The 25495-nt window shown below is 43.0% G+C and overlaps 2 protein-coding genes across 17 annotated transcripts in view; both read right to left on the bottom strand.

Annotated features, from left to right (window-relative positions):
- The window catches only part of LYPD1 (LY6/PLAUR domain containing 1), a 42098-nt gene extending 36529 nt beyond the window's left edge, over nucleotides 1–5569 (bottom strand). Inside the window, exons 1-2 of one of the 2 annotated variants that reach the window (XM_077320263.1) lie at nucleotides 5152–5569; nucleotides 3352–3489 (exon numbers count right to left, since the gene is read on the bottom strand). In XM_077320263.1, the coding sequence (XP_077176378.1) occupies nucleotides 3352–3489; nucleotides 5152–5203 (190 nt within the window). In that variant the 5' untranslated portion in view covers nucleotides 5204–5569. The remainder of the gene's footprint in view (nucleotides 1–3351; nucleotides 3490–5151) is intronic. The other variant, XM_077320262.1, reaches the window with a different exon arrangement.
- Nucleotides 5570–9179: 3610 nt separating this feature from the next.
- NCKAP5 (NCK associated protein 5) overlaps nucleotides 9180–25495 on the bottom strand; it is a 768088-nt gene continuing 751772 nt past the window's right edge. For 14 of the 15 annotated variants that reach the window (XM_077320242.1, XM_077320245.1, XM_077320241.1 and 11 more), the window contains one exon: nucleotides 9180–10555. In XM_077320242.1, coding sequence (XP_077176357.1) covers nucleotides 10277–10555 — 279 coding nt within the window. In that variant the 3' untranslated portion in view covers nucleotides 9180–10276. The remainder of the gene's footprint in view (nucleotides 10556–25495) is intronic. The other variant, XM_077320255.1, reaches the window with a different exon arrangement.

Below are 25495 nucleotides of genomic sequence, written 5' to 3'. Positions count from 1 at the left end.
ATAGTTATACATAATGGATGATGAGAAAAGTCAGAAGTTCTAGCTTCTCGGTCATGCAGTAAAAATAGATAAATGCATAATAAAAGTTGGATAAATAAATGAGTGAAGTAAGATGCAATTTAAATAATGAAAGAATTAGCCTCATTTTATCCTCTCAACAACCCTATAATGTAGGTAAGGGTTGAGAGTGTAACTAGATGAAGGTTACTGAGTAAGCTTGTTGATGCCGGAAATGTGAACCCAGTTCTTATTTCAGCCCTTTCATCTTGACAGCACACTGATATAATACTCTGATTTGAAATACCACAGATACTTCTATAACCCCAACTCAAAAAGTATGCTATAGAACTACAAAATATTACATAATAGAACAGTCAATGTATTTAAAGGGGGGCACTTAAGAGAAAAGCCTAAATTGGGGGGGGGGATACAAGTTGGTTAGAGAAGGGAGTTAAAAATAAGGAATTATGAATGGGTGAAGACAGTACATCATTTATATATTAATACATGTTGTGAACCAGTCTGGCAGAGCCAGGGTGGGGGGAGCGGTTATAGAAACCTAAGCATAAATAAATAAATTTAAAAATAGCAAAACATGAAACACAGTCATACAGGTTCCCAGTGGGATTACTCCAGAGTAAATTGCTATCATCCTATATTGTTTCTCTTTACCCTGTGATCCAATTAAACCCAAATTATTGGATTTAGATATTCATAAGCATACATACATCAGAGTATTACTGATGTCAGTGAACTTTTCTTCCATGAAGACTGCTTAATATTACAACCCTTATCTATTCATTAAGAGACTAAAGAAATGTAAATCAAAGTGGTCTGACTTGACTGCTGGGTAATTGCAGACTAAGTTGCCTTCCATGTGGATAAGGATATATACTTCCAGTGGGAATGTTGCTAACCATGGAATAAAAGGAAGAATTTGTTCCCACAAGTTGAAAGCCTCTAATCTAAAATGACAAATGCTTACACTTACTTACTGGACTACATGACGCTAGCACTGCATGACAGGCACAGAGAAAATTCTGATATTAGCTTAGATAACGTTGTTGTGATAACTGTGCAGAATTCACAGGTCAAGAAATCCAAAGAAAAATATTTCTCATTTACTGAAGCTATTGCAAATCAATTTCTCAGGAACAGGGAAGACATATTTATGTCCCTCTGGAAGTTTTTAAGATCCCAGTAGAATGGTTCTTACTTTGAACTTCACATGGTCATGGAAGCTGAATCAATCATTTTAAAAATCCACACATAAATCTGATATTTTAAATTAAAAAAACCCTCTAAAGAACTAATCATTTAACAATCTAAGCATCCAAAAGGTTTAAGGAAGCCATTCATAGATAAAGAAGTTCTGCAAAACACATTTTTTCTGCCTCACTAACCTTCAGCTGAAAAGATTAAGAATATGGTTACTAGGAGGTTGCTAGAGTTTCAAATTATAAATTTGAACAAAGTGTTATGGACAGAGGAGGCAACACTTGAGAAAAGACTAGAAAGGCGTATTCATATTTCTGTTGGGAGCTATTTGCAAAGGATGTTAATAGCTTTTTGGATTTTTCCATTTCATTCATTAAAGCTCATAGTTTAAAAAAATAGAGAATAATCTGTTTTGTGTGTCTGAGCGAACCTTTAAATTGCATTTCAAACACATCCCTAGAAGGGCTTATAGATTTCTAAATGCAACAGCAAATGTAATTATCTTAAACTCAACAGCCAGAAGCAGGCAGATTTCTAGATAAAGATTAAGAAATACGTTTTTTGCTCTAAAACACTGTGCATTAAAACCTGAAGGTTTATTTCACTTGCATATCCTTTTCAACGCTTCTCCCTCCCCAGATCTTGGAAGATAAGCAGGGTTGACCCTAGCTAGCACTTGAAAGGGTGACTGCCAAAGAATACCAGTGTCATGACATGGGGGCAGGCAATGGCAAACCACCTCCAAACATCTCTTGCCTGGCTGCCAGACCCTCTTAGGATCTTCAGGCTATATTTACAGATATGCTATTCAACCAACCAATAATAAGTAGTCCTTCCCTAGAATTCCTGCCAAGAATCAATGCATTCACCATTCAGTTTTCCTTCCATTTTTTAAAAAGCAAAAACATATTGTGATGCAGGAACTAGTGACTTGTTATTGTCACACATCACAAGACAACTTTTCTACAGTCAGTCATTTATGCCATGCAAGATGCTCTGAAACTTACTGAACTGCAGAACCCTGTGACTGTAAGTATTCCATAATGACATAAGCATTTCTACAATAGCCATGGTATGGCAAATATATTCTGCCCGTCCACAAGTGTTTTCTTTCCCTCCCATGGTCAATCAGCAAAATATTATTCTCAGTGCATAGTACTGGGTTTGTCTATTCCTGGCTTGTTTTCTTATTCTCCAACTGAGAGCTCAAAGGTCAGATAAAATTTCAGGAACAGCTGTTTTTTTATACCAGCTGCTTTTCACTACCCAAAGAGTCCAAAAGTGGCTTACAAACACGTTTCCTTTCCTCTCCCTACACCCTGTGAGGAAGATGGGTCTCAGAGAGTTCTAACAGAGCTGCTCAGCAAGAACAGTTTTAAGGAATGTTTACTGGCATGATCATGAATATTATATTTATCAGAAATACCTGACTACTGAAGACATTTGCATAAATATGCCAGCTGCTGTGGATCCTAATATTTATAGGTTTTGCTTTTAAATTAACTTGTTGGAATACTTGATGCATACAAAATAATAAATTATTACATGTATTTTAGTAGTGGAGAGAAATGTTAAAGTTGTCCTCCACATAATTCAACTCATCTTGGAGTAGAAACACTACTGAGTTATTACATGTTTTTAGGTATTTTATTTTTAAAGCTCGATTTTTTAATATATATTCACAATGTTTACTATCAGCTGCTTTGGGGAACTTATAACTGATACATACTGCACCATTAAAAATAAACATGTGTTCTATAATCTTTTAGAGACTCATACACAGCTTTCAAACAAGAGCTCCTCACAAGCATGCTTGATGTGATTCTATCACATTTCTCTTGCTTTTAATGACTCAAGACTGAGGTCTTTGCATGTTCTCCCTTGAAGGTATGTGAATTGCAAGTGTAAATAAATCGATCCACTAATTCAATAGCATTCCCATCAAAACTACTGGTGCATTTATAATTTTAATCTCTAAAAAAACTTCAGCACCTTCAATTTAGGGTGAAGTTGCCATTTCTATATGCAGTATAGATGAAATGTACTGGATAAAATTGAGAAAATTACACTGATATCCAGAAAGCTAACATGCAAACAAGTGTAATGAGACAGAATTACTATAATTTCCCATACCAGAACTTTGTTCCATTACTTCCTTCTGACATACGTCTTGGACATTCACAGTACAATTGACTATGAATTCTGGGGATGAGCAATCATTATTTAGCTGAAATTCCTCACACTGATAACACTGTATTTGCAGAGCAAATCCTACAATAGAAAAAAAAGTGCTATTTAGCATATATATTACACAGTCTTAACAAGCCTAAAATCCTAGACACAATTCTGTGGCTTTAAACCTCCTTCCGTTTAATGGGATTTACATGTTTATGCAGAAGAGTACAATTCTAAGTACTGCAAAATAAGTGCCATGTATTCAACAGAACATACTCCTGGAGAAACATTAGTACAGCCTGTGCAGTATGGTTTCCTTTCAGTCTGTACTTTGCCCCAGCTCACTGCTTGCTCAGCAGCAAGATTAGAACTCTAATTTCTATTTCTGTTCTCAAGTTTTCTAACCCTTCTGCCTGCATAAACTGAAACGTCGTCCAGCAGGGGGCAGAATACTCAATAACGGACAGCAACAAAATTGATCTGTTTTGCTCGTTCGTCCTTGCAGCTTTTTGTCTGTAGAGTTCCTTAAAAGCTGTAGGCTTTTGAAAAAGCGAACAAAACGATGTTTGAGGGGAAAAGAGCCTTCCTAATAGATGTGCTTTTAGAGCCTATCTGCGCCGAAGGGTTTACTTAACTACTAATTAATTGCAAATGATTTAATTACTATTTTGCCATGCACAATTACAGCTGCGAAGTAGTCTTGTCTTCCCTCTTTTATCATGTAAACGAGGTCCTTCTGAAAGCTAGAAACGAAGGCCAGGGAGCTCGGCACATTTACAGCCTGTTGGAGCTGGAGCCGAACAGCAGCGCCTCGGCCAGTGGCTATTTCCCACTCGTCCCGGCGGGGGACAGGCGGCATGTATGTATTTCTCCCGAGAACAACTCCCAAGGGTGTCGGGGAGAAAAGAGTTGTCCGGTTAAGCATAGGATGCAGCAGCTTTCCTGCGTGACAGAAGCGTCAGGCTGAGCTCCGCCTCACTCGCTCCTCCTGACCGAGGAGTTCCTTTTCATCAGGTAGCTGAGTTTCTGCCGGCGATTTCTGCGAAGGGGCTGCCAACCGGCTCTTGAAAGCACACCCCGGAGGCGCTCCCCGTGCTAATCTGCAAGATCACTGCAACCCCCCCCCCCCCAGCCGCCCCGCTATCGCTAGGGCTGGGTGCGGACATGTGGCTTCCGAAAAGACTTGGTCGCTGGGGGAATGGTGCCCAACATATCTGCCTGGCACAGGAGGGAGGGGAGACGGTTTGGCTACGGCGTGCTACCATCTGGCTGCTGAAGGCAGAGGGGTTGAGCGTGGCTTCCGAGCGGAAGCGGCAGCCGTGGGCTCTTCGCTGGGGGACGGGGGGAGAGACCAGCTGGCTATCAGGCAGTAGACGCTGAACAGCGCCCAAGCAGCAGGCAGGCAGGCAGGCAGGCAGGCAGGCGGACGCGGGTTTCCTCGCCTCCCCGCACCCCTCCCCGGGAAATTCCGCCTTGAAAGAGGTGGCCGTCGCCCTGCGTTGGTCAGTGTTGCGACGGCACTCGCCGCCAGCGCTTCCTCCCGGGCTGGAGAGCGGAGGAGTGGGCGCCCTGGGCTGGCAGCAGCGGCGGAGGCGGCTGTTGAGCGGCGGGCGCAAAGTTCGCGTGGTGCCCGCGCGCGCCCCGGCTCTCTCGCGCCTCGCCTCCGCGGGTGCCTGCCTGCCTGCCGGCCTGCCTGCTTCCCCCCACCCCGTTCCCTTGCGGATGGCTGTGAGGCAGGTTTCCCGCCCCGCTCCTTACCTGGCGCCAGCAACAATCCCCAGAAAGTTGTCGCCACGGCAAAGAGCCACATCCTCTTGGAGCCGTCGGAGGTGGCGGGCGCGGAGGCTGGCCGGGGGATCGTGCGGGGCTCAGAAAGGGCAACGACAGCCGGGCGACGCCGACGGAGCCGCGCAGCTCTGCCTCGTCAGACTGGCGCTGCAGCCGCTGCGGAGAGGAGCTCCGAGGGCAGCAGGCGACGCCCGAGCCCGCATCGCCGGCCCGGCTCCTGCCAGCCTCTCGGAGTTGACTGAAACTCGAGTGGAAAACGCCGACCCAAGAAAAGCAGAGCGAAGAGGCAGCGAGCGAGGAGGGGGGAGGGAGCCCTACCTAATAGCCCCCTCCTCTGGCACCACGTGACTGCCCTCCCCTTCTTCCTGGGGGTGGGAAGGGAGAAAGTTTACGAATTGTTGCGAGCCACGAGGCGAGGGGAAGAGGGAGCCCCACCCGGCCCACCCCCTTCCTCCCCCCCTCGCCACGCATCCTTAGCCCGCGATCTATTGCGGGGGCCCCTGCTGCTTAGTCCGCTTTCCGACCGCCGGCCGGACAGTCGCGCCGGAGAGCGCCGACCCATTGCCGCGGAGGGACACCCACCCGCTAAAGCAGAGGCGCTTGGCTGGAGCCTGTGGACTATCGGTTTGACTATGGCCCGAGCCCGTCTCGTCCGGCGCTAGCTTAATATTCTGCCCATTCTTCGCTCAGGCCGCCTAGGGGGGAAGGAGGGCGCCCCCTGAACGCCTGCCGCTGAGAGTGGTGCCCCTTCTCTCCCCCCCCCCCCCGACCTCTGAAAGACTAAGCGAAAAGTCGTGGCAGACGCTCCCGGCCAACCACGATTAAGAGGACTCGCGACCAGTGGTTATGGTTAGAAGGCACAGCAATCGACTCCCCCCCCCCGGTATTTGGGAAAACCTGTTGTGGGGCTCCTTTAAGAAGACTTCCCTCTTCTAGGATTCTTTCTCTCTCTGGCACCCACACCTATAAATGTTCGCAGACAGTCCATCTCACTGTAGAGTAGTGAGTTACATGGGTAAAATCCAGCATCGTCTGTCACTGTGCAGCTAGGGAAGCCAATCGCTTGCCAACCCCCCCCCCCTTATGTTCATAGACATCGCACGGATTGTATGAGCGCAGGCAGTGAGCGTGGAAGTTACCTGCTCTGAGCGAAAGGGGAGCATTGATTCAGTAAATGAGCTGCATATTGTTGATCGAAAATCTTTCGGGGTAAGGTATTCTGGGAGGCTCGTGCCGGGGCAGGTGCGCTCCCAGCCATCTCGGGGGGGGGGGCTGCTCCGGCCCAGGACAAGGCAGTTGTTCGACTCTGTTGAGCTCACAAGCCTTGAATAGCGTTATGGCAAATCAATAGCGTTTTCAATTAGCAACCATTGTGCGATTTTGAAGGCGTGCAAAAAGCCCCTCTGTTGCGGATGGCATGGAGGCTTCTTGGACCTGGTCCTGGAATTGGCCGGAAAAACACATGTTGAAGGGTTCCTAACGGAGGCAGTTCCTTCGCCTCTAGCCAGTGGAGTAGCCTTTGGCATCGTGTTGCGACCTGTAGGGGTGTTACAAAGCACGATCCCTGTTGGGAACAGAGCAGCAACCCCCCTCCCCCCCCCAAAAAAAACAAACTTTCCCTTCGCTACACACACAGGAGTTTCTGAGGTATTATAACTATTTTTTTTTTCAGCGTAGGAACAGTTCAGCGTGCCCACAGCATACTAGCAGCCTCGTCTTTAAAGTCTCTAGCGGGTAGGTGAGATTGAGAAGACAAGCCGGTTTCCATCCCCAGTCGCCACATCCCAAGAAATGAGCGCTCGTTCCAGGCCCCTAATCGGGATGGCTTGGCCGTGGAAAAACCAAATGGGCAGGCCAGAATAAGATCTAGGGGAGGAGGAGCACGAATGCTTGGAGCATCCCCTCTAGAGGCTGCGCGGGGCCTGACCTCCCTGCGGGGCTCCTTGGCCTCCCAGAGCTGTAGTTCGGACGGGACAGAGAAGCGAGTCTCCAGCGGCGTTGTTCGGACGTGTGAAGCGACTGTCCCGGAGGCAGCTTCGGGCAACGCGGCTGTGCTGAATTCGAGAGGTGATGAACGGGCCGCCTGGGAGAGGGAACTGGCCGCTACTTAGCCAGGTTGGGGAGAACTGCTGCCGCCAGGAGATGGCCGGGCCGGGGCCACCCTGAGCCTTCCTGTCCCCGTCCTCTTCGCACCACGGTTAGTCCGCCCCTGCTGCATCCCATGGAGACCTCTCCATGCATCCCAGGTGACCTCTGTGTCACCCAGCCGGGTGGCCGCTGGAAGGCCTTTTGTTTCTGAGGTGCCACGCGGATTCGCTTTCCCGCCTGCGCTCTCAAAAGGCGGCGGAGCCAGAGGCAGCCACGGGCTTGCGGGGCGACGCCAGGCCCCGGTTTCGTTCCTAGGTGGGAAACCTGGCTTATGTCTCAGCAGTGCTGGGGATGGTGACTCCGGAGCTCCGGGAACCTTCTATGCCTGAGTTAAAACCAGAGCTGCCCGGCTTTTTCGATGGCGTTCGCTCCGGTGTCTAAGAGAAGCAGCCGGCAGCCCCCCCCCCCCCCACACACACGGCTGCGTTTAAACAGGTCTGCGTTCATTCGTCGAGCGTTGCATCGTCCTCGTCGTGTCGCTGCTGGGTGCCGTGCCTTGCCTCGCACCAAACCTGGGAACAGGCGACGCCAGGCAGGTGGAAACTGAAGGCGGGGGGAGAGGGGGAGGCGCGTGCGCGCAGCCGAGAGGGCACCCACCGGCTCCGCAAAACCCGCGCGCACGTGCTCTGGGGGTCGGGGAGGGGTTCGCGACAGCTCTCGTTCCCCGCGCGGTCTTGGCGGAAAAAGGGCGCGCGAAACAAAAGGTGCCCCATCGGCCAATGGCGGGCGCAGAGCCTGCCTCGGGGCCTTTCCGAGTCCTTCTTTGGCGCGTGGAATTGGAGGAGGGGGAAATAAAAGGGGTTTCGCGCGGGAGAGGAAAAAGCCGGAACACGAGTCCCCCATTGTCCGCCGTCTCCGCGCGCTCTTCCTAACAGCGCGTGTGCCACCTGCTCGTCTCGTGCTTTTGCCCGGCTTCCTTTTTTAAAAACCCGACGCATTTCGCCTCCAGTATTGTCGAAGGCCCTTGAAGGCTCCGTCGCACCAGTACAGCCGCCTCCTGCCTGAGAAAATGAGCCGGGCGAACCGGAGTGCCATTTAGAGGCGGGAAATGGTTGGGGAGGTGAAAGTCTCTTCTGTCAGGGTCTGGGTTCATTTGGTGGAAACCTAGGACAGGAGCGGGGATTAGGCGTCGATATACGACCGCCCTTGGATTCCCCATTTTCCTGTAAGCTTTTCAAAAGGAGGAGTCCCAAGAGCTGTTCTGCCTCAGATTTTATGGGAACATGGCAAAAAAGAACCATCCTTAAGAAGAAAGGGGTGCAGAAAGAGCATAAGCCAGTACAAACATGCTAAAGGGCAAGTGGCAGTGTGATCCGATGGTGACTCTGGCCTGCAATCTTTTTCTTGTAGAGGTCGATTTATTGTGGCAGTCCATCTCCCCAAGAACCTGTTCTCTGTCTCCCAGGCTATTCCATTACAACTCATCCCCACCCTCTTGATGACTTTCTGCAGCCTCCTCTCAAAAACCTACACTCTTGGCTTTACATCTCTCTCCATCTTGTCTCACAGAGAGAGCAAGAGCGCTTTGAATTAAGCTGAAATTACTTTTTAGTTGCCATGTAGCACATTCATTTGACAGATTTGTATCCTATCTGTCCACAGACAATTCATGATGCATACCAGGCTCTTCCATCAGAGAAGGGGAACAGCTTGAGTATTATCACACATGTATACATTTTCATGTGTCTGCTTCCCTTTCTACAGAAACATTGTTAGATTTATTTTCTGCTACTTCTTTGTATTTTCTACAATTCAATGCTTGTATTTCATGCTAATTAAGTCCTTAAGAGGTTTAACACAAATGAACTTCTTCCTCCCTTACTGAGTATTTATTGATTGATGTGTACATATTTAATTTTTTGATATCCAGATGTAATATGACTTTTATTCAGAAACAAATAGCAAAAGAAAGTACATAAAAGTCAGGAACAATGAAATTCCACCTTGACAGCATTATTTAAAACAACATGAAATGTAACATTGCACAAAGTATTTAAAAAGTAACACTGATAATACAATATCATACCAAAAAAGGCATATGATACAGATATTGCAAAGGGGGCTAGAAGTATCCCAAATATAGCTAGCTAACATATTACTGTACAAAAGTTGATATAAATACTTCACATCTAGAAAAAATACACTCCATCTTTGAAATAGATTTTTTCCCTTACATATAAACAGTTCTTGTAGAAAAAAGCCCACAAATTTTTTTGCTAGCACCAACTTTAGTTTTTTTTAATGTGAATTATAAATCTAAATTGTATTATATTTTTATGTTCCCCAAATCAATAGAGTTCAAATAAAATCAGATCAAAGAAAAATTAACACAAAACATCTTCATGGTAGATATATGGGAAGCAGGGCTTTGCTTGGAACGTTTGTCCAAGAAATACTAACAGATATATGGGTCCATAAAGAAACTTGCTTTCAAAATTGCATATATATATAAAAAACACTGTATGTTTTACAACAGTTTCAGGAGATTCATAATAAACAATTTGGCAAGCTCAAGTTTGTGTTAAAGCAGTTTTTCTGCCTACAGTTATAAGACTAGAATGTTTATAAACTTTTATTTTACAAAAAATCAGTAACTTTGTTAATATTAACATCAATATTTAAAGTTAGTAACCTGTATTTTCAATAGCATGGCACCAATGTTGTATTTATTGCTGTCACTTTTTTCTACAAATATAATTTTCTCTGACACCATGTACTTTTTACAACTTCTGTACAATTATTCATAAAAGTGCAAAGTTAAGACTGTAACTGTGTTGTCCATGTTGAACTTTCAGTCTTTCAGTTATAACACAGGACTCTCTTTTTGTTATTGCTCTATAGAAATATATCCAGATATAGTCTATTGTGAATTTTTTCAACAATTCTTTATCCAGTTAGTCCTTCCATTCCTTAAGTGCTCTACTCAAAGCTCATGGTAGATTGTCCTTTATACATCATTTGAACCTTGGCTTGCACAGGATGAGAAGCTATCATATAAAGAATCACTCAAAGACTCTAAGTGGTCTACACCATGTCGGTTGGAACTATTTAGAGAAACTTCTTCATTCATCCCATATTCTTCTTGTCCTTCAACCTTGTTCAGACTGTTCTTCTCTTTTTCCAGTAAAATGCTCTTGCTGTGGTTAAATTTATCAAGAGAATCCAGGGAGATTTTAGGTAGCCTTGTCTTTGAATCTTCCTTTGTTTCCTCAGGTTGTCTCAATTTCTGCAATAATTTAAGAAGGAGGGGGAGAATTAGAGACACACTACTCACAGAAACAAAAACAGTTATCCAAACTGTAAACAGTCAATTATGGCCTGTCCAAGATTCAAAGCATTATAAAAGTATATTGTTAAAATGCCTTTGGGTTTAATCCCACATTACAATTAAATGCAATAATAAAGTCCATTTTGGGATAAATTATAGCTTTAATGATTCTTTTCAGACAGAGGACTCAATTTACAAACCAGTTAAGTGCCATTTACATTTTAAGCAGCTGATTTTGAAATCTGTATGTGCAAAGTATCTCCTGGTTCTCCAGAGTAATTTTTATTCAGGAAATATTATTTAGAGAACTGATCTTGTTCAAGGAGGCTGGCTATTACTTGCTTGACTTGGTCTCCACTCCAACCTATCTTGAAGGTTTAGGGTAGTCATAATTACAGAAGTGGTATTTGATTCAATAAGTGAAGTTACCAGTATGAATGGAATCATTGGGACTAGCTGACCATACCATTTCTGTAGGGTCAATTTTTAGCCAGTTAATTTTGAAATGCCTTCCCTTTCCTCCTTCCTTATTTTCTGCAGTTAAGTGCAAACTGAAGATGAGAACATACAACTGCATTTTTGTTTGCTGTCCAGCCACAGCTAACATGATGATCTTGTTAGGTTTTCAGGTCAAGAGACATTCAGAGAAGTTTGCCATTTCATGCCATTTATTGGTGGTGGTCCCATCCAAATACTGCTGTTGTCAGCCATTCAGTCATGTCTGACTCTTGGCGATCCCATGGCACAGCCGCTACAATCCCTGAACCTGCATTGAACCTCAGCCATGCTATATTCTGCCCGGTGTCCATTCCAATTGTGTGCAACCACTGCATTCTTTGTCAGCCTGGTTTCCTTTTTCCACTGACCAGTCCTGGCATAACTGCTTTCTCCATTGAGTTGGATCACATGTTATGGCCGAAATAAGTGAGCTGGAGTTTTGTGATTTTGCCTACCAATGATATATCAGACTTTATGCACTGTAATATTTCCTTGTTCGTTATTTTTGCTGTCCATGGAACCTGGGCAGGGTCTGCACTTACAGTATTTGCTGGCGTATAAGACTACTTCCCCCCCCTGAAAAACATGCCTCCAAGTGGGGGGGGGTCGTCCTATACGCCGGGTGCACTTCAGTTGGGATAGACATAGCTGCCCATAGTGGCCCATAGTACCGTAATGTAATGTAATGTAACTAACTATATTTTGAGTGGAAATGTTGGGGGGTCGTCTTATACGCCCAGTCGTCTTATACGCTGGCAAATACGGTACTTTGTTTATTCCATTGTTAATCCTGCTGAGTTCAGATCGCTTTGAACTCGAGTCTTCCTCTCCCCCCCCTCCCGATTGAAACAGGAAAGTGTTCTGCACGTGGTTAGGGTAGTTCAGAAGGGGGGGAGCCAAGCCTCTTTCTTTCTTTTCTTGAAGGGGGGGGGAGAGGAGCCAAGCAGGGAGCCTCTTTCTTTTCTTGGAGGGGGTGGTGGGAGAGGATCAAAAAAGGCAGAGAAGGGACAAAAAATCCAGTACCGACAGAAGTTGAGAGAAATTAGGGGCTTCTCCTTTAAGGCAAGTTTGTCACATGACCATCTGTGGCCAATCACGGGTCCTCTACCATGGAAGAGAGCCCAGATTCAAAACAGCCTTTAAATATTGAGGCTTAAAAGCACTCTAAGATATCGCACAATAAAGGTGGGGTCACTCCAGATCAATCCTTCTTGCTGCAGAGGAAAATTTTTAATTACCCCGAATCGCATTCTGTGTAGAGGGCAGGGACTGAATCGATCTGGGGTTGGAATAAAAGCTCCGTGCAGTTTACATCCTGAAGAAGCCTTGTCCAACACCAGACTTCAAATGAATTGATTCTTCTCTTGTCTGATTTTTTCATTGTTCAGCTTTCTCAGCTATAAGCGGCTATTGGAAATATGGTAGATCTAACTAATCTACATTTGGTAGTCAGGCATGCCCTTGCTTTTCCATGTTCGGTTCAAGCTCATCATTGCTGAGCAACCAGTACTGATCCGAATACTAATCAGGGCCAATCTTCTTAGCTTCAGAAATCTACCAAGATCAGGCTAGCCTGGGCTATGTAGGTCAGGCCATTACTCTGTGTGGGACAATCTAAAGTTACACCATTCTAAGCTAACTGACTTCAATATTCTTAGAAAGGTGTAATGCTATTTTGGACTGCCAATACAGAACTAATAGACATCAATGTATCTGTGGAAATAACCTCTGTAATCCAGTTAAATGTATGAATTAATATACCATCAGTATTCATAGACTATGTATTTACAATCTTAGTAGGAGCTGTCATCTGGAAGGATCCTAAATCAAAATGCATGGATTTAATGCAAACGTCATCCATTCTATACAATGCCAATGATGACATTTGATTTTTAAAAAGCCCACCATCCCATTCATTTTGCATGTGTAAGCCTATTGATTTTCATGAACTAAAGCTTATCTAATAGAAATGAAAGCAACAAGAGAGGAAATTACAGTGAGCTGGTCCAATCCCTACAGAATGGAATCAATCAGATATTGGCTAGGTCTACTCTTGGAGGTGTTATAATCTGTGGAAATTACACAAAATGAGGCACTGGACCAATGTATTGGCATATTATATTAAAATGCACAATTGGATAGTACAAGACCAATTTAATCTTTTTGTTTGCAGAAAATTGTTTATCAGTTGTTTTTAGGGAGGAGTTCAATAAAAATGACTTGGTTTTCTCACAGAGCTTTTCTATTCTTTTATCTTAAAATTCCATCTCATGTTCCAGATAATCTTATCAAATAATATATGATACCATTGACCATAATAAGAGCTTAGAGATATCTCAAAGTTTGTGCAACGTCCATTGTTAAATGAGGTGCACTATTCACATAGTAAAAGCACACTCATTCCTCATTTTCAGTATTAGTGCCAGGCAGAAATGAATGGATCAATAAACTATTGGCAGTCCAAGAACAAACAATGTTACTTTGTGTTTAGATGGAAAGCGAAATGGCTGATTTAGGATCATCCAGAGTATAGCACTGAAAATGTAATACATAGCATATCAGAGAAGAAAAGAAAGGAATGCTTTGAAGATTAGGATGTTCAGCTCTAGAAGCTTTACAATTCTGTTTGGATCCATTAGTAAATCCAGACTCAACATACTTTTCATGGATTGTATTATTATATGTGCTATTTTGGAATGAGACACAAAATTGCCATTGTTAGACATAATGCAATACTCTGGGGGGGGGGTGATGTTGCTATTCCATTCACTTTTCAATATACAGCTTAGATAGATTTTTAATAGATTTAAAGCACTTTTACTGCACTAAAGTAAAACATTGTCTAAAAGCAGAAATTGATTCAAATGTATTGGTATGACTTTATTTTCTGTATTTCCACTTTTAAACTTTTATTACTTTTCTGATTCAGAGCAAGACAAACCAGTCGTGTAGTTATGGATTTTAACCACCTGATCCTAAATCCTCCGTGGAAATAAACTCTATTGAAATTAACTCAGAGCCAGTTTGGTGTAGTGGTTAGGAGTGCGGACTTCTAATCTGGCATGCCGGGTTCGATTCTGCGCTCCCCCACATGCATCCAGCTGGGTGACCTTGGGCTCGCCACGGTACTGATAAAAACTGTTCTGACCGAGCAGTGATATCAGCGCTCTCTCAGCCTCACCCACCTCACAGGGTGTCTGTTGTGGGGAGAGGAATGGGAAGGCGACTGTAAGCCGCTTTGAGCCTCCTTCGGGTAGGGAAAAGCGGCATATAAGAACCAACTCTTCTTCTTCTTCTTCTTCCAACTAGCACGCATGATCCAGCAAAAGCACTTATGGTTACATATGGTTTCAAGTCCTTTTCTGTTCCTTCTGATTGGATCCATGGGAGGTTGGCAAAACCCTGTGACCATCCCAAGTTTTCATTGGGTGATAATCTCCTTCCTCACACTCCCCAAGGATGTCAGTTATACCCGGGTAGCCACTGCACCGTGCCCCCTGTCAGATGGAGTTGTATACCTAATGCTCTGGAACTGCACTGCTATTCAGAGGCCTGCCTAGTGGCAGCTCTTCCCACCACTCTTCTGCAAGCAAGTGCAAGGGAGATCTGTTGCAGGTTTGCAATTCTATCCTATTACCCCTGCCCCTCTTCCTTATCACCTTTCAGATATCAAGACTGAATATTTGTGATGAGATTTTAAAGATTAAACTTAGAAAGTCTGAAATATAAGAAAGAATATACATGCTCTGTTTTCATGCTGAGTAAAGAAAAGGTGAAAACATTCAGCCCTCTCTCCTCTGGATACTTCCCAAACAACTTTTGATTAAGGTCAGCTTTCCTTGAAGTTGCAGCAGCTTAGAGTTCATTGTTATTTTAAATCTCTAGTCTGGATTTTTCTCTGTTGTCCCCTGCCTTGAGGACAAGATGGAATCCAAAATCCCCACTCCAAAATTTCAGGGTAGCTCTGGGAGGCTCTTCCCTGACACCCCTCTGAACTTCACAAGGATTGGTCCAAGGGGTCAGCTTCCAGGGGCTCCCAAAGTTTTCAGACTGCATGTCTACTGCCTTACCACTCTGTGCCACAAGAGTCTCTTATATATGGTCATATCACCCAATTAATGTTTAACAAATTAAATATATATATTTAATATTAAAAATTAATTAACCCCCACCCATTGGGGGAAACCCTTCCAGGGACATCAAAACCACAGGGATTCATAAAACTCTGGTTGAGGAAGTGTTTCCAATGTGGAGAATTGCCCTGCACCAGTTCACCCCCATTTTGCATTTGTGTTAACTACATTCTGTCCAGGGTCAGGAGCCCAGCTGCAAACTCAGCTGACTGGGTAGTGGGGGAAAAGCACCATTTTATCCCATTCTCGTATTACCGTATGGCAAACTACTGTTCCTTTCTTTGTTTTTCCAGGGAAGCCTTGAGATAGCAGCTCTAAAAACTGTTGCTGTAACAGCAATCATGCAGCACCTAGGCTCAACTGACAGGCCATTACATGAATTCTAATTCTTATCCTATGGTTTGGTATCAGAATAATAAAACGATTTGGTCAAGCCCTAAGTGTTGACAGTGGTGCAGCGTTTTAAATGCATGGCGTAGACAGAAAAGGGTGTTTTAATGAAGGGTATATTGATGTCATTTTTAATGTTTTCTGAAATCTTTAGAACAGTTTATAATATGCATGATTAACTTTTTTATTTTTATAAAAATCCACCCTGACTATGAGAAAAGTGGATTGCAAATGAAGTAAATAAATGAATAATATAAAGAAATAAGTAAAAAGGATTATCGTGATTAATCATTCATATTTTATTTATTATATTTATATAAGATGGCTTAGCATTGGTCTACAGCCAGCTTGGTGTAGTAGTTAAGAGTGGTGGCCTCTAATCTGGAGAACTGAGTTGGACTTCCATTTCCTCCAAATGGGTGACGTTGGGCCAGTCACAGTTCCCTTAGAGCTGTTCTCACAGAGCAGTTCAGTACTCTCTCAGCCCCACCTACTTTACACAGTATCCATTGTGGAGAGAGAAAGAGTAGGCAATTGTACGTTACTCTGAGACGGCTCTGAGTAGTAAAAAGCAGGATACAAACCCCAGCTTTTAAAATTCCTTTTCATAAGTGATAAGCCATTATTAATCCTGTTATTAACGGTAAATTTTTTATTTCAAGATTAGTCCACACCTATTTGTTATTTGAGCTAATGTCCCCCAGTTTGAGATCTAACCTGACCTATTTTTTAAAAAAAAGTTTGCTTAAAAATCCAAGGGAAAAGAAGTATCTTTGGAAACATCAAAAGCTATCTTTGGATATGACATTACAGATATTCCTCTCTGCCACAGAAACTTGCTGAGAGACCTTGGACCAGTTATGCACTCCAAGCCTAAGCTACTTCACAGGGTTATTTGTAATGATAAAATGAAGGAGAGGCAAAATGTGTAAGTTGCTTTGGGCCCCCAATGGAAAGAAAAGCAGGGTGTATATGAGATAAATGAATAAATTACTGTGAAAGAATAATATTATATATTAAGGCTACAATCTGCTTTTTTAATGCTTTCTCCCCCAGAAGTTAGTGGGTTTCTATACAAATGACTTGCCATACAACTACAGTGTTTACATATGCATCAGTGGAAGATATTCCCAAATGGACAGTCAAAGGAACTGTGCCTGTGAACTGAGCAGTAGATTCCAAAGCAAAGTTCTGTTAACTGGTTCAAACATTTGGCATCCCATGTTAAGAGTACAACATTTCAATTAGCAATTAAATATTAGCTAATAAAATATGAAAATTATAAATGAGGTGAAATGTACAGGTCAGCTTCTATGATGTTAAATCAATGAACCGAATTAAGCAAAAAATGTCCAATAGTGAAAACAATTAGCAAGGGATTAAATGTTTAATCCAAAGTCAATGGGAGTTTACTTGCTGCCTTTAATGAGTTTTGGATTAAGTCATGCTGCCATCAACATTGTTCTTTAACATTGTTAAAAGCAATGCTCTTGGTTGATATTTGGTTGATACGTATTAAATAAGTGGACACTGAAAAGCACAGAAGTGATTTACAGTAAAAAACACTCCAGTATTACTGTTTCAAATATATTGAAACATCAGTATTTATCAATGTTTCAGAATCCCAATACTGGTATGGCATTCAGATTTGGTAAATATTTGGGAATGCCATTTTCTCCCAGCTCCATTATACCCTATGGGGACCAATGTAGTCAATGATTCCCAAAGGGTATAATGGAGAACTAATCTGGGAGAATACGAGTCTTGGGAGGGCTGTTTTGTTTTTTGTTTGGTTTTGAGATAGAGGCAACAAATTTGCAGCATAGCTGCTGGTAATTTTTTTTAAATCCACAAAGTTTTCAAAAGATTGGATGACAGGGTCCAATGCTATGGGCCTCCAAAGAAAAGGATCCCCATCCTCCATTTTTTCTAATAGAATGGGAAAATACAGACCCTTTAAAATGTGAATACCTTTTGCAAGCCACAGTGGCGGTGCAAGTAGAAGAAGAAGGGTTGGTTCTTATATGCTGCTTTTCTCTACAAGGAATCTCAAAGTGGCTTATAATTGCCTTCCCTTTCCTCGCCCCACAACAGACACCTTGTGAGGTAGGTACGGCTGAGAGAGCCCTGATATTACTGCTCAGTCAGTCCATCAGTGCTGTGGCAAGCCCAGGGTCTTCCAGCTGGCTGCATGTGGGGGAGCAGGGAATCAAACCTGGCGTGCCAGATTAGAAGCTACCGCTCCTAACCACTGTACCAAGTGAACTCTGAAAGCATTTACAGAGCCTACAACATCACCCTACCAACAAAAGTGCATTTAATCAAGGCTATGGTCTTTCCAGTTGCAAGGTATGACTGTGAAAGTTGGACCATAAGGAAGGCCGAGCGTCAAAGAATTGAGGCTTTTGAACTCTGGTGCTGGAGAAGACTCCTACGAGTCCCTTGGACAGCAAGGCGAACCAACCGGTCAGTCCTAGAGGAGATCAGCCCTGACTGCTCCTTAGAAGGCCAGATCCCGAAGATGAAACTCAAATACTTTGGCCACCTCATGAGAAGGGAGGACTCCCTGGAGAAGACCCTAATGCTGGGAGCGATTGAGGGCAAAAGAAGAAGGGGACGACAGAGAATGAGGTGTCTGGATGGAGTAACTGAAGCAGTCGGTGCGAACTTAAATGGACTCCGGGGAATGGTAAAGGACAGGAAGACCTGGAGGATCATTATCCATGGGGTCACGATGGGTCAGACACGACTTCCCATCTAACAACAACAACAACAACAACAACAATTTAAGTGCCTTCTCCAAGGTGAGAGTTCACTGAGAGCCCTTTAAATGCACTTTAACTGCAGCTATCTGGTGCCCCCCAAAAAATCCAGAATATTTTCAGGATTTTTTGTTCTTTGTCATTTTGAATAGTTGACATTCAGTCTGATCTATATCCAGATGAAATAATATCAATAAGATATTTTGAGTACATTTTCCAGCTTGAATTAACTAAAGGTGATATATATGACTCTATATCTCATTTTCATCTACAGTAATTATAGAAAGGCAAGTGGAAATTCTGAACAGTATATGGAATCAGTGATGGAAAGGAAAGAAACATAGAAGCTGAAATAATCCAAGGAAGACGGTGATGAGTGGTATTGATCAGCAACATGGCTGACTTATGTTGGGTGTTGTACATTCAATGGGGAAAGCTGCACCACTCAGAGAATCTGAGTTTTCTCATTGCTGCAGGTTAATGCCGGAATGGAAAATGTAAATATTTTGCTGTTCCTATTTGAAATGTTGTCCATGTACTCTTTTTATTTTACAAAATACCAAAACTTTTCAGATCAGGAATTCTCTGACCTTGGGGAAAAGTACCAAATATCATATATATTAGAAGGGTTAGAAATAAAAAGAGTATGAAATATTGAGGTGATCTGTACACTAGACTATTAGCTTAATCTTCAAGACAACTTTATTTTAGGAATAGATTGATACTTACATCTCCTTACCAGTAAGTTAAGATGCTATTCAATACAATTCTTCACATACATGTGCAAAACATAACAAATGGTTATTAAAAGAATATTAATTATAAGTCTAAATATAAACTCAGTTACACTTTTGCCTCCTTCTTAAAGCTATATTCTGAATAAATGGAAATGACTGTGAACTGCCCATTCTGATGTTAATGGAATAAACCAAGGATTGCTTTTTTAGATACCTCACAAGCACACATTTGCATAAAAACCCATCGTATGGTTCATTTCAATCACTGCTTTGTACACTTTCTCTTCTGCTACCCACAGTTTCTGTCAAATGTTCTTTTCTACATATTCTGAACCCTTCCAAAAAGCCTTTTTTTCTTGAACACTGCAGTATTTTTCTTTCATTAACTGAAAGGAAATTACTAGGACAAAGATTAGGAGAGCCTAAAATAAATTTGCCCATTACCATTGTAAAAGCTATGATTACTTCTTACAACTCTGGTATTAGTGGGCAGATTTCTATGGTTCCTAAAAGAGCAGTTAGCTACATGCATGGGACTATCCTGAATATAAAACACGCAAATGCTTTTATAGATGTGGGTAACAGTGGGATCCCCAAATGAAAATAAAATAAAACAACTGACACCAGGAGGATGCCATCATAAATTAGATAAATAAATGAATTCTATTGTCATAATGTATCCACATTCACCACATCAGCTCCAAGGAAGCAGAGTTTGACTCAGAACTTGTGCTCATGTTTAAATCATTTTACTAATGCACTTTTAGTGTAAATCAGTATATTTTCTTGCTGATAAGGGCCATTCTGCTGGATATCAGATATATATCGTATCCTGGGGAATTGGATAGCTCAGGGATTTGGTAATGGTATATGGAGCCTTTAACCTTTAGGTCATTGGTTCAGATCAAATCTGGCCTACACAAGTGACTGGAAATCATTACTATCAAACCTTGCCTGATGCATCCTGACTAACTCCAGTTGCTTAGTTTATTTGCTAAACAGTCCTATCATCATTGCAAAGGAAAGAACAGGGCTAAACCTGCATTTACTTTGTTTGAATTCACATCGATTTGAGCTCGGGTCTTCCTCATTACGTTCCTCCGACTTGAAACAGAAAGTGCTCTGCACCATTTGGGGAACTGAGAGAGGGGAGGGTGGGGGATTTGAAAGCTGGTGGAGAAGCAGCACAAGGGTTCCTTCTCTAAGGAGCATTGGGGGGGGGGGGGAGCCAAGCAGCCAGCCAGCTAGCCAGCAAGCAGCCTCTCAGAGAAGTGGCAAATCTCTGCTGGTTCTGGAGCACAAATTCCAGAGGGAAACAAAGAAAAAATAAATCTTGGGAGGAAAGTTTCACAACCAAGAAGCATTTGAACTGATGCCCCGACCAAGCAGGGCTTTTGTAAAATGTTGGAAGCTCGGCAGCAAGTTAGTTCAGGGAAAAGCAGACAGCTACACCTTTAGTCATGCGATTTTTAAAATATCAAGGGTTAAAAGCACTCCAGGATATTGTGAGGAAAAGGTAGGGTTACTCCAGATCAATCATGTTTGTTGCAGAGGGAAAATTTAAATCACCTAAAATCAAAACAGAAATCGCATTCTGTGTAGACGGCAGGGACTGAATCGACCTGGGATTGCAATAAAAGCTCCTTGCAGACTCCAGAGGTGGAAGGAGGGGTGGAAAGCCCTACAACTGCTGCAATGGACTTCCCCCTTAGCAGTGTTGAGGTAGATTCACTGCTGTGCCACAGTACAGGGATAATCCCTACCCTTTATTTTGGCTGCATCCTTTGGGATTTAACTAAAAACTCATAAACAGAGCAGTTCTACTACACACAGTTTTAGGCAGTATGTAAACAAAAAAACCTATTGATTTGTGCAAAGAATTTTCTACTTAAAGGGCTCTTGGTGTCCTGGTACTTAAGCTTAAAGTTGTTTTGTTTTTGTAACCTGACAGATTGCTAAGACTTTATTTATACCCTGACTTTCTTCCAGTGGGGACTGAGTGGTTTACATCCTTTCTCCTCTCTTCTATTTTACCATTACATGGGCCCTGTGAAACAGATGAGGATGAGGGTAGGTGACTGGTCCAAGGTCAGCCAGCAAACTTCTACAGGAGACTTGGGATTTTAACCTGAATATCCCAGATTGTAGACTGACACTGATTGGGTTAAGTGTAACCAAACACACGCACAGACTCACACAGACACACAGACACACAGACACACAGACACACACACACACACACACATAGACAAACAGGCAAAGTGCAAGATCTCTTCCTGATCCTTGTATGGATTCAGACTTTAGATTCTTGGAAAGATAGGTAAATCACCGTAACAGTGGTATGTACTGTCCATCCATGGTTCACATGATCCAATCTATGCATAAGAGTTTCAGAGCTATCTAAGAAGCAGGCCCGCAGCCACAGGGTGGGGGCTGACAAAGGCAATGCCCACCCCAAATGTGTCCTGCCCCATCAAACAGCCTTGAAAGAGGTCAATTTTAAGATTTAATGCAGATAAAAAGCACATGGTTTTGACCAAATTAAGACTGTCTTTGGAATGCAATTATAGCTTCAAACTAGCTTTAAAGCCTGTTCTGAAGAATGGGCCTTGAAAAGGTCTTCTCCCCTGGCCCCTGTCCAGGCAGCTTAAGGTGGCTTTGGGCAGCAGCTGGCAGCCGGATCAAGTGGAGCAGGCGGGGGCTGGGCAGATCATTAGCAGGGCTGCGACAGAGCTCCTTAGCAGGCATTCAGCAGGCCCTCCACCACGACCCTGTGCCCAGGGCCCTCTCCCCTTACCTGCTGCTGGCTCCAGGCACTGAGATGCGTCTGTGAGCAAAGAGGCTAGAGTCCAGGGAGGGAGGGCGGGAGCTGCAGGGGCAGGGCCAATCAGGGTGCAGTCAGCTTTGGCCCTATTCCTGGACACGTTCCACACCCCCTCCCCCGGCTGTTTCACAAATATATAGAGGAACCATGTATAAGGATGATGAGCATATTATTACCAAGATGTAAAAAAATCTTATTGAAATTTGACACATAGGAAAAATCTGTGAAAGAATGTATGGGCAAAAAATGTTGGACATGATATACAAATGGAATAATGGGAAAATATGTGGACAAATAGTCTTACATTTATATTAAGCTCTAATCTTAAAGAGAACTTATATGAAATGATATATAATTGATATTGGTTGCCTGAAACATTATTAAAATATATAAAAATATTTCCAACACTTGTCGGAAATGTAAACAATACGAAGGTACATTTTTCATCTTTGGTGAACTTGTAAGAAGGAAATATTTCTTGGGATACAAATACATGTTTTAATCTGGAACATACAAAAAACTGATGTACAAATTAAACCAGAGATGTCTCTCTTGGGATTAACAGAAAAATAATTTGAAAAAAATATGGAACTTTGTTTCTATATATGATTAAGGAAGTCAAACTGCTTTATGCTCAGAAATGGAAAAGCTTGTTACTACCAGCTATTGAAAAATGGATAATAAAAAATTGGTAGAAATGGACAAACACCCACCCGGGGCTCCACACCCTCCAGGCACATTACTGATTATTTTGGGAGCGAGGGGGAAGTCGACATGACTACATGATCGTCTCACCCAATAAACGTTAAACAATTTTTTTTTTAAATATAAAAATTGACTAACTCCCACCCATTCAGGAAACGCTTCCAGGGCCATCAAGAAATCTCAAGAGTTTCACAAAAACCTGGTTGAGAAAGTCTGATGTAACAGAATAACAGCTTGATTTATAATCATACACAAAATCGGATGCCCCCTTTTTTGTTTTTACTTTTCTTATTTGGTAACGTGCATTTTTCCTTTTTCTTATCTATGCTGTCTCTTAAAATCTGGAATAAAAGTTTTAATTTAAAAAAAGAAGTGACCCCATCAGTCATACCAAGGACAGCGTGATCTACCCCAGTGGCAAATAATTGGAAGAGTTGGGTTCCAGCTCACACAGCTTAGCCAAGGTGTTTGCGTTAGCAAATGAGCCGGCTACTCACATGTGCTGTTCAAGGGCTTTTCCTGCCTCAAGACCAGCCTGCCCTGGGTGCTGCTTGCCAGACAGCAAACTCTCCCAGCTAGAAACACTTGCTTGCTGTGCTTGGACTCCAGCAGCTGCTACACAACGGTGTCACAGCTAGAAGAACAGTGCCTTATTACAACTCCTGCTATTTTCTTTGCTCATCCTCGGGTGGCATTCGGGCAGGCTAACGTTTAAAGGACCATTTCAACAAGCACTGAGTGACCTGTTTTCCTGACCTTGGGGAAGGATTTCTCCACACAGCCTAGCCCGGTTATGGAATGCAGCCTGATTACTGGTGCCAATGGTTGACCTCAGCTCATTTTCTATATCCTAATTGCCCAGTTGTCCTTTTTATGAGACAGAAGCAATCCTGTGCAGCTGTACTACAATGCAGGTATATAGAAGCTATGGTGCTAAATATACATACTTGAAGGTCTGCTCATTCAATGGGGCTTAAACTCAGGAAGTAGTTCTTAGATTACAGCCTCAATGAGACTGACTCAACACCCAAGGTTAAGCATGCCACCTTCCTATTGATTTTAATAGGCAAATGACCCCTTTCCTGTAGTCAATGGCCATTAGACTGCTTTTGGTTTGCTTTGATGATATCTGAGGTTGTTAGCTGGTCAGGAAAAAATTATGTCCTGTCCCTTTAACAGAGGTTTATGTAATGCAAAGGGACAATGGAAGTTTTTAATGGTATTGGTTTAAATAATGTCACCAGATATTTGCTGCAGACCTAGCTGATATTATAGTGACAGTTAGAGTAACAATTTACAAGTTGCTAACTCTAATTATGCCCATGTTTAGGACTGTTGCAATGCTGCTAGTCATCAACATCATGGACAACTAACCTATATTAAAGTGTGCATGTGTTCACAATTCATATGGGGATTAAGTCATTTAGGGGAGAGGTGTTAAAACTGATCCATTCTGGATATCAAATAGACTAAGTACACTACTGGGCAGCTTCATGTGCATTCATGCAGTGATTGCATTTCCTCTTCAGGAGTTTTCCCAGAGGTGCATACAAAGAGATCTTTATCCTGCTTCTGTGTAACAGCAACTTATAGTTAAGCATTTATGGTCAATACAGCTTTAAGCCTATTCCCATGCTGCCTGAAGTATCACCTGCTGATTTCTTCAGATCAAGATACCACTAAAAGCAGAAGAAAAGACTGAACTCGTTTTTTCCTGATCATCTGGCAACCTGAACTGGAGCAGTAGGTTAAAAAGCGAAATGCTGAAGAGGCTTTTAAAAAGTTGGGGTCCACAGCATTAACAGAAAGACACTTCTGTTTCCATAAGAATGGGGGTGGGGGGGTTGCCACTGATTCTCTCTTCCTTCTGTATTCAATCTGAAACATTTTTAAAAATTGTTTAACTCTGGCTCTTGCTGTGCTATTCTGCTATAAAAATGCATTCCCAAACACAGAGTATTTGCTACTTCTGTAACTTTTGGTTTCTCCATGTCTCCCTAAACAAAAATCTCCCCACAACAAAATTCTGGCTAGGAAGCAAAAAAAAAAAAAAAAGGGGGGGGGGAAGGCTCCACTGAGTCTACTGATGATTCATCCATATGGATACAGCAGCACCAACACCAATGAAAAGATGAGTCCTGCTCAAAATGTCTAAGGTCAATCAGAATAAATATACCACTTCCAGAGTTTAACAATGCCAATCTAGACAGAGTTAAGTTATGCCCTTCTAAGTACACTGGAGTCAGTGGAAGAGTGTAACACTACTTAGGATGACCTTAGGTTCGGTTCTCTATGATAAAGCCAGAACAAATGGAAAATTCCTGTAATCTTTCCAACGCATTTCTTGCATTGAAAAATGTTCAAGGAGAGGTAATTCTGTAACTGTCTCAAATGACTACTTAGCACTCTTGCATTTATTTATTTATTTATTTATTTATTTATTTATTTATTTATTTATTTATTATTAAACTAGGCTCAAAGCCCATTGCACCCAGGGATGCAATGGGCACTAACAGAAGGACGGAACAACTGGCACAGCGTCGCCCTACCTGAGGTTGGTGTTGGTGGCTCATGCGACATTGGTGGCAGGCAGCCACGTGAGTTGGTGGCCAGCCCCAGCAGCAGCTTGGCCGCTGTGGTGGCCTGGCCACAGCAGCATGGCCGATGTTGGTGGGAGATGGCCGGGCCACCTCTTAAGCTGGTGGGTGGTTCACCAGATTAGCAGCCTGGCTGCCCTGGATGGAATGGGAGTGCTCTCCTCTGTGGCAGAGGAACGACTGGCAGTGAGGCTGTGAGTCACCTCGCAGCCAGCTCCTTAGGGCAGGCATTCCACAGGAGAGCTCAATCCA

Source organism: Paroedura picta, chromosome 2 (genome assembly GCF_049243985.1).
Source record: "Paroedura picta isolate Pp20150507F chromosome 2, Ppicta_v3.0, whole genome shotgun sequence".
NCBI lineage: Eukaryota > Metazoa > Chordata > Lepidosauria > Squamata > Gekkonidae > Paroedura > Paroedura picta.
Note: the sequence above shows the minus strand (reverse complement) of the source record. Positions and strands in the feature narration are given on the sequence as shown.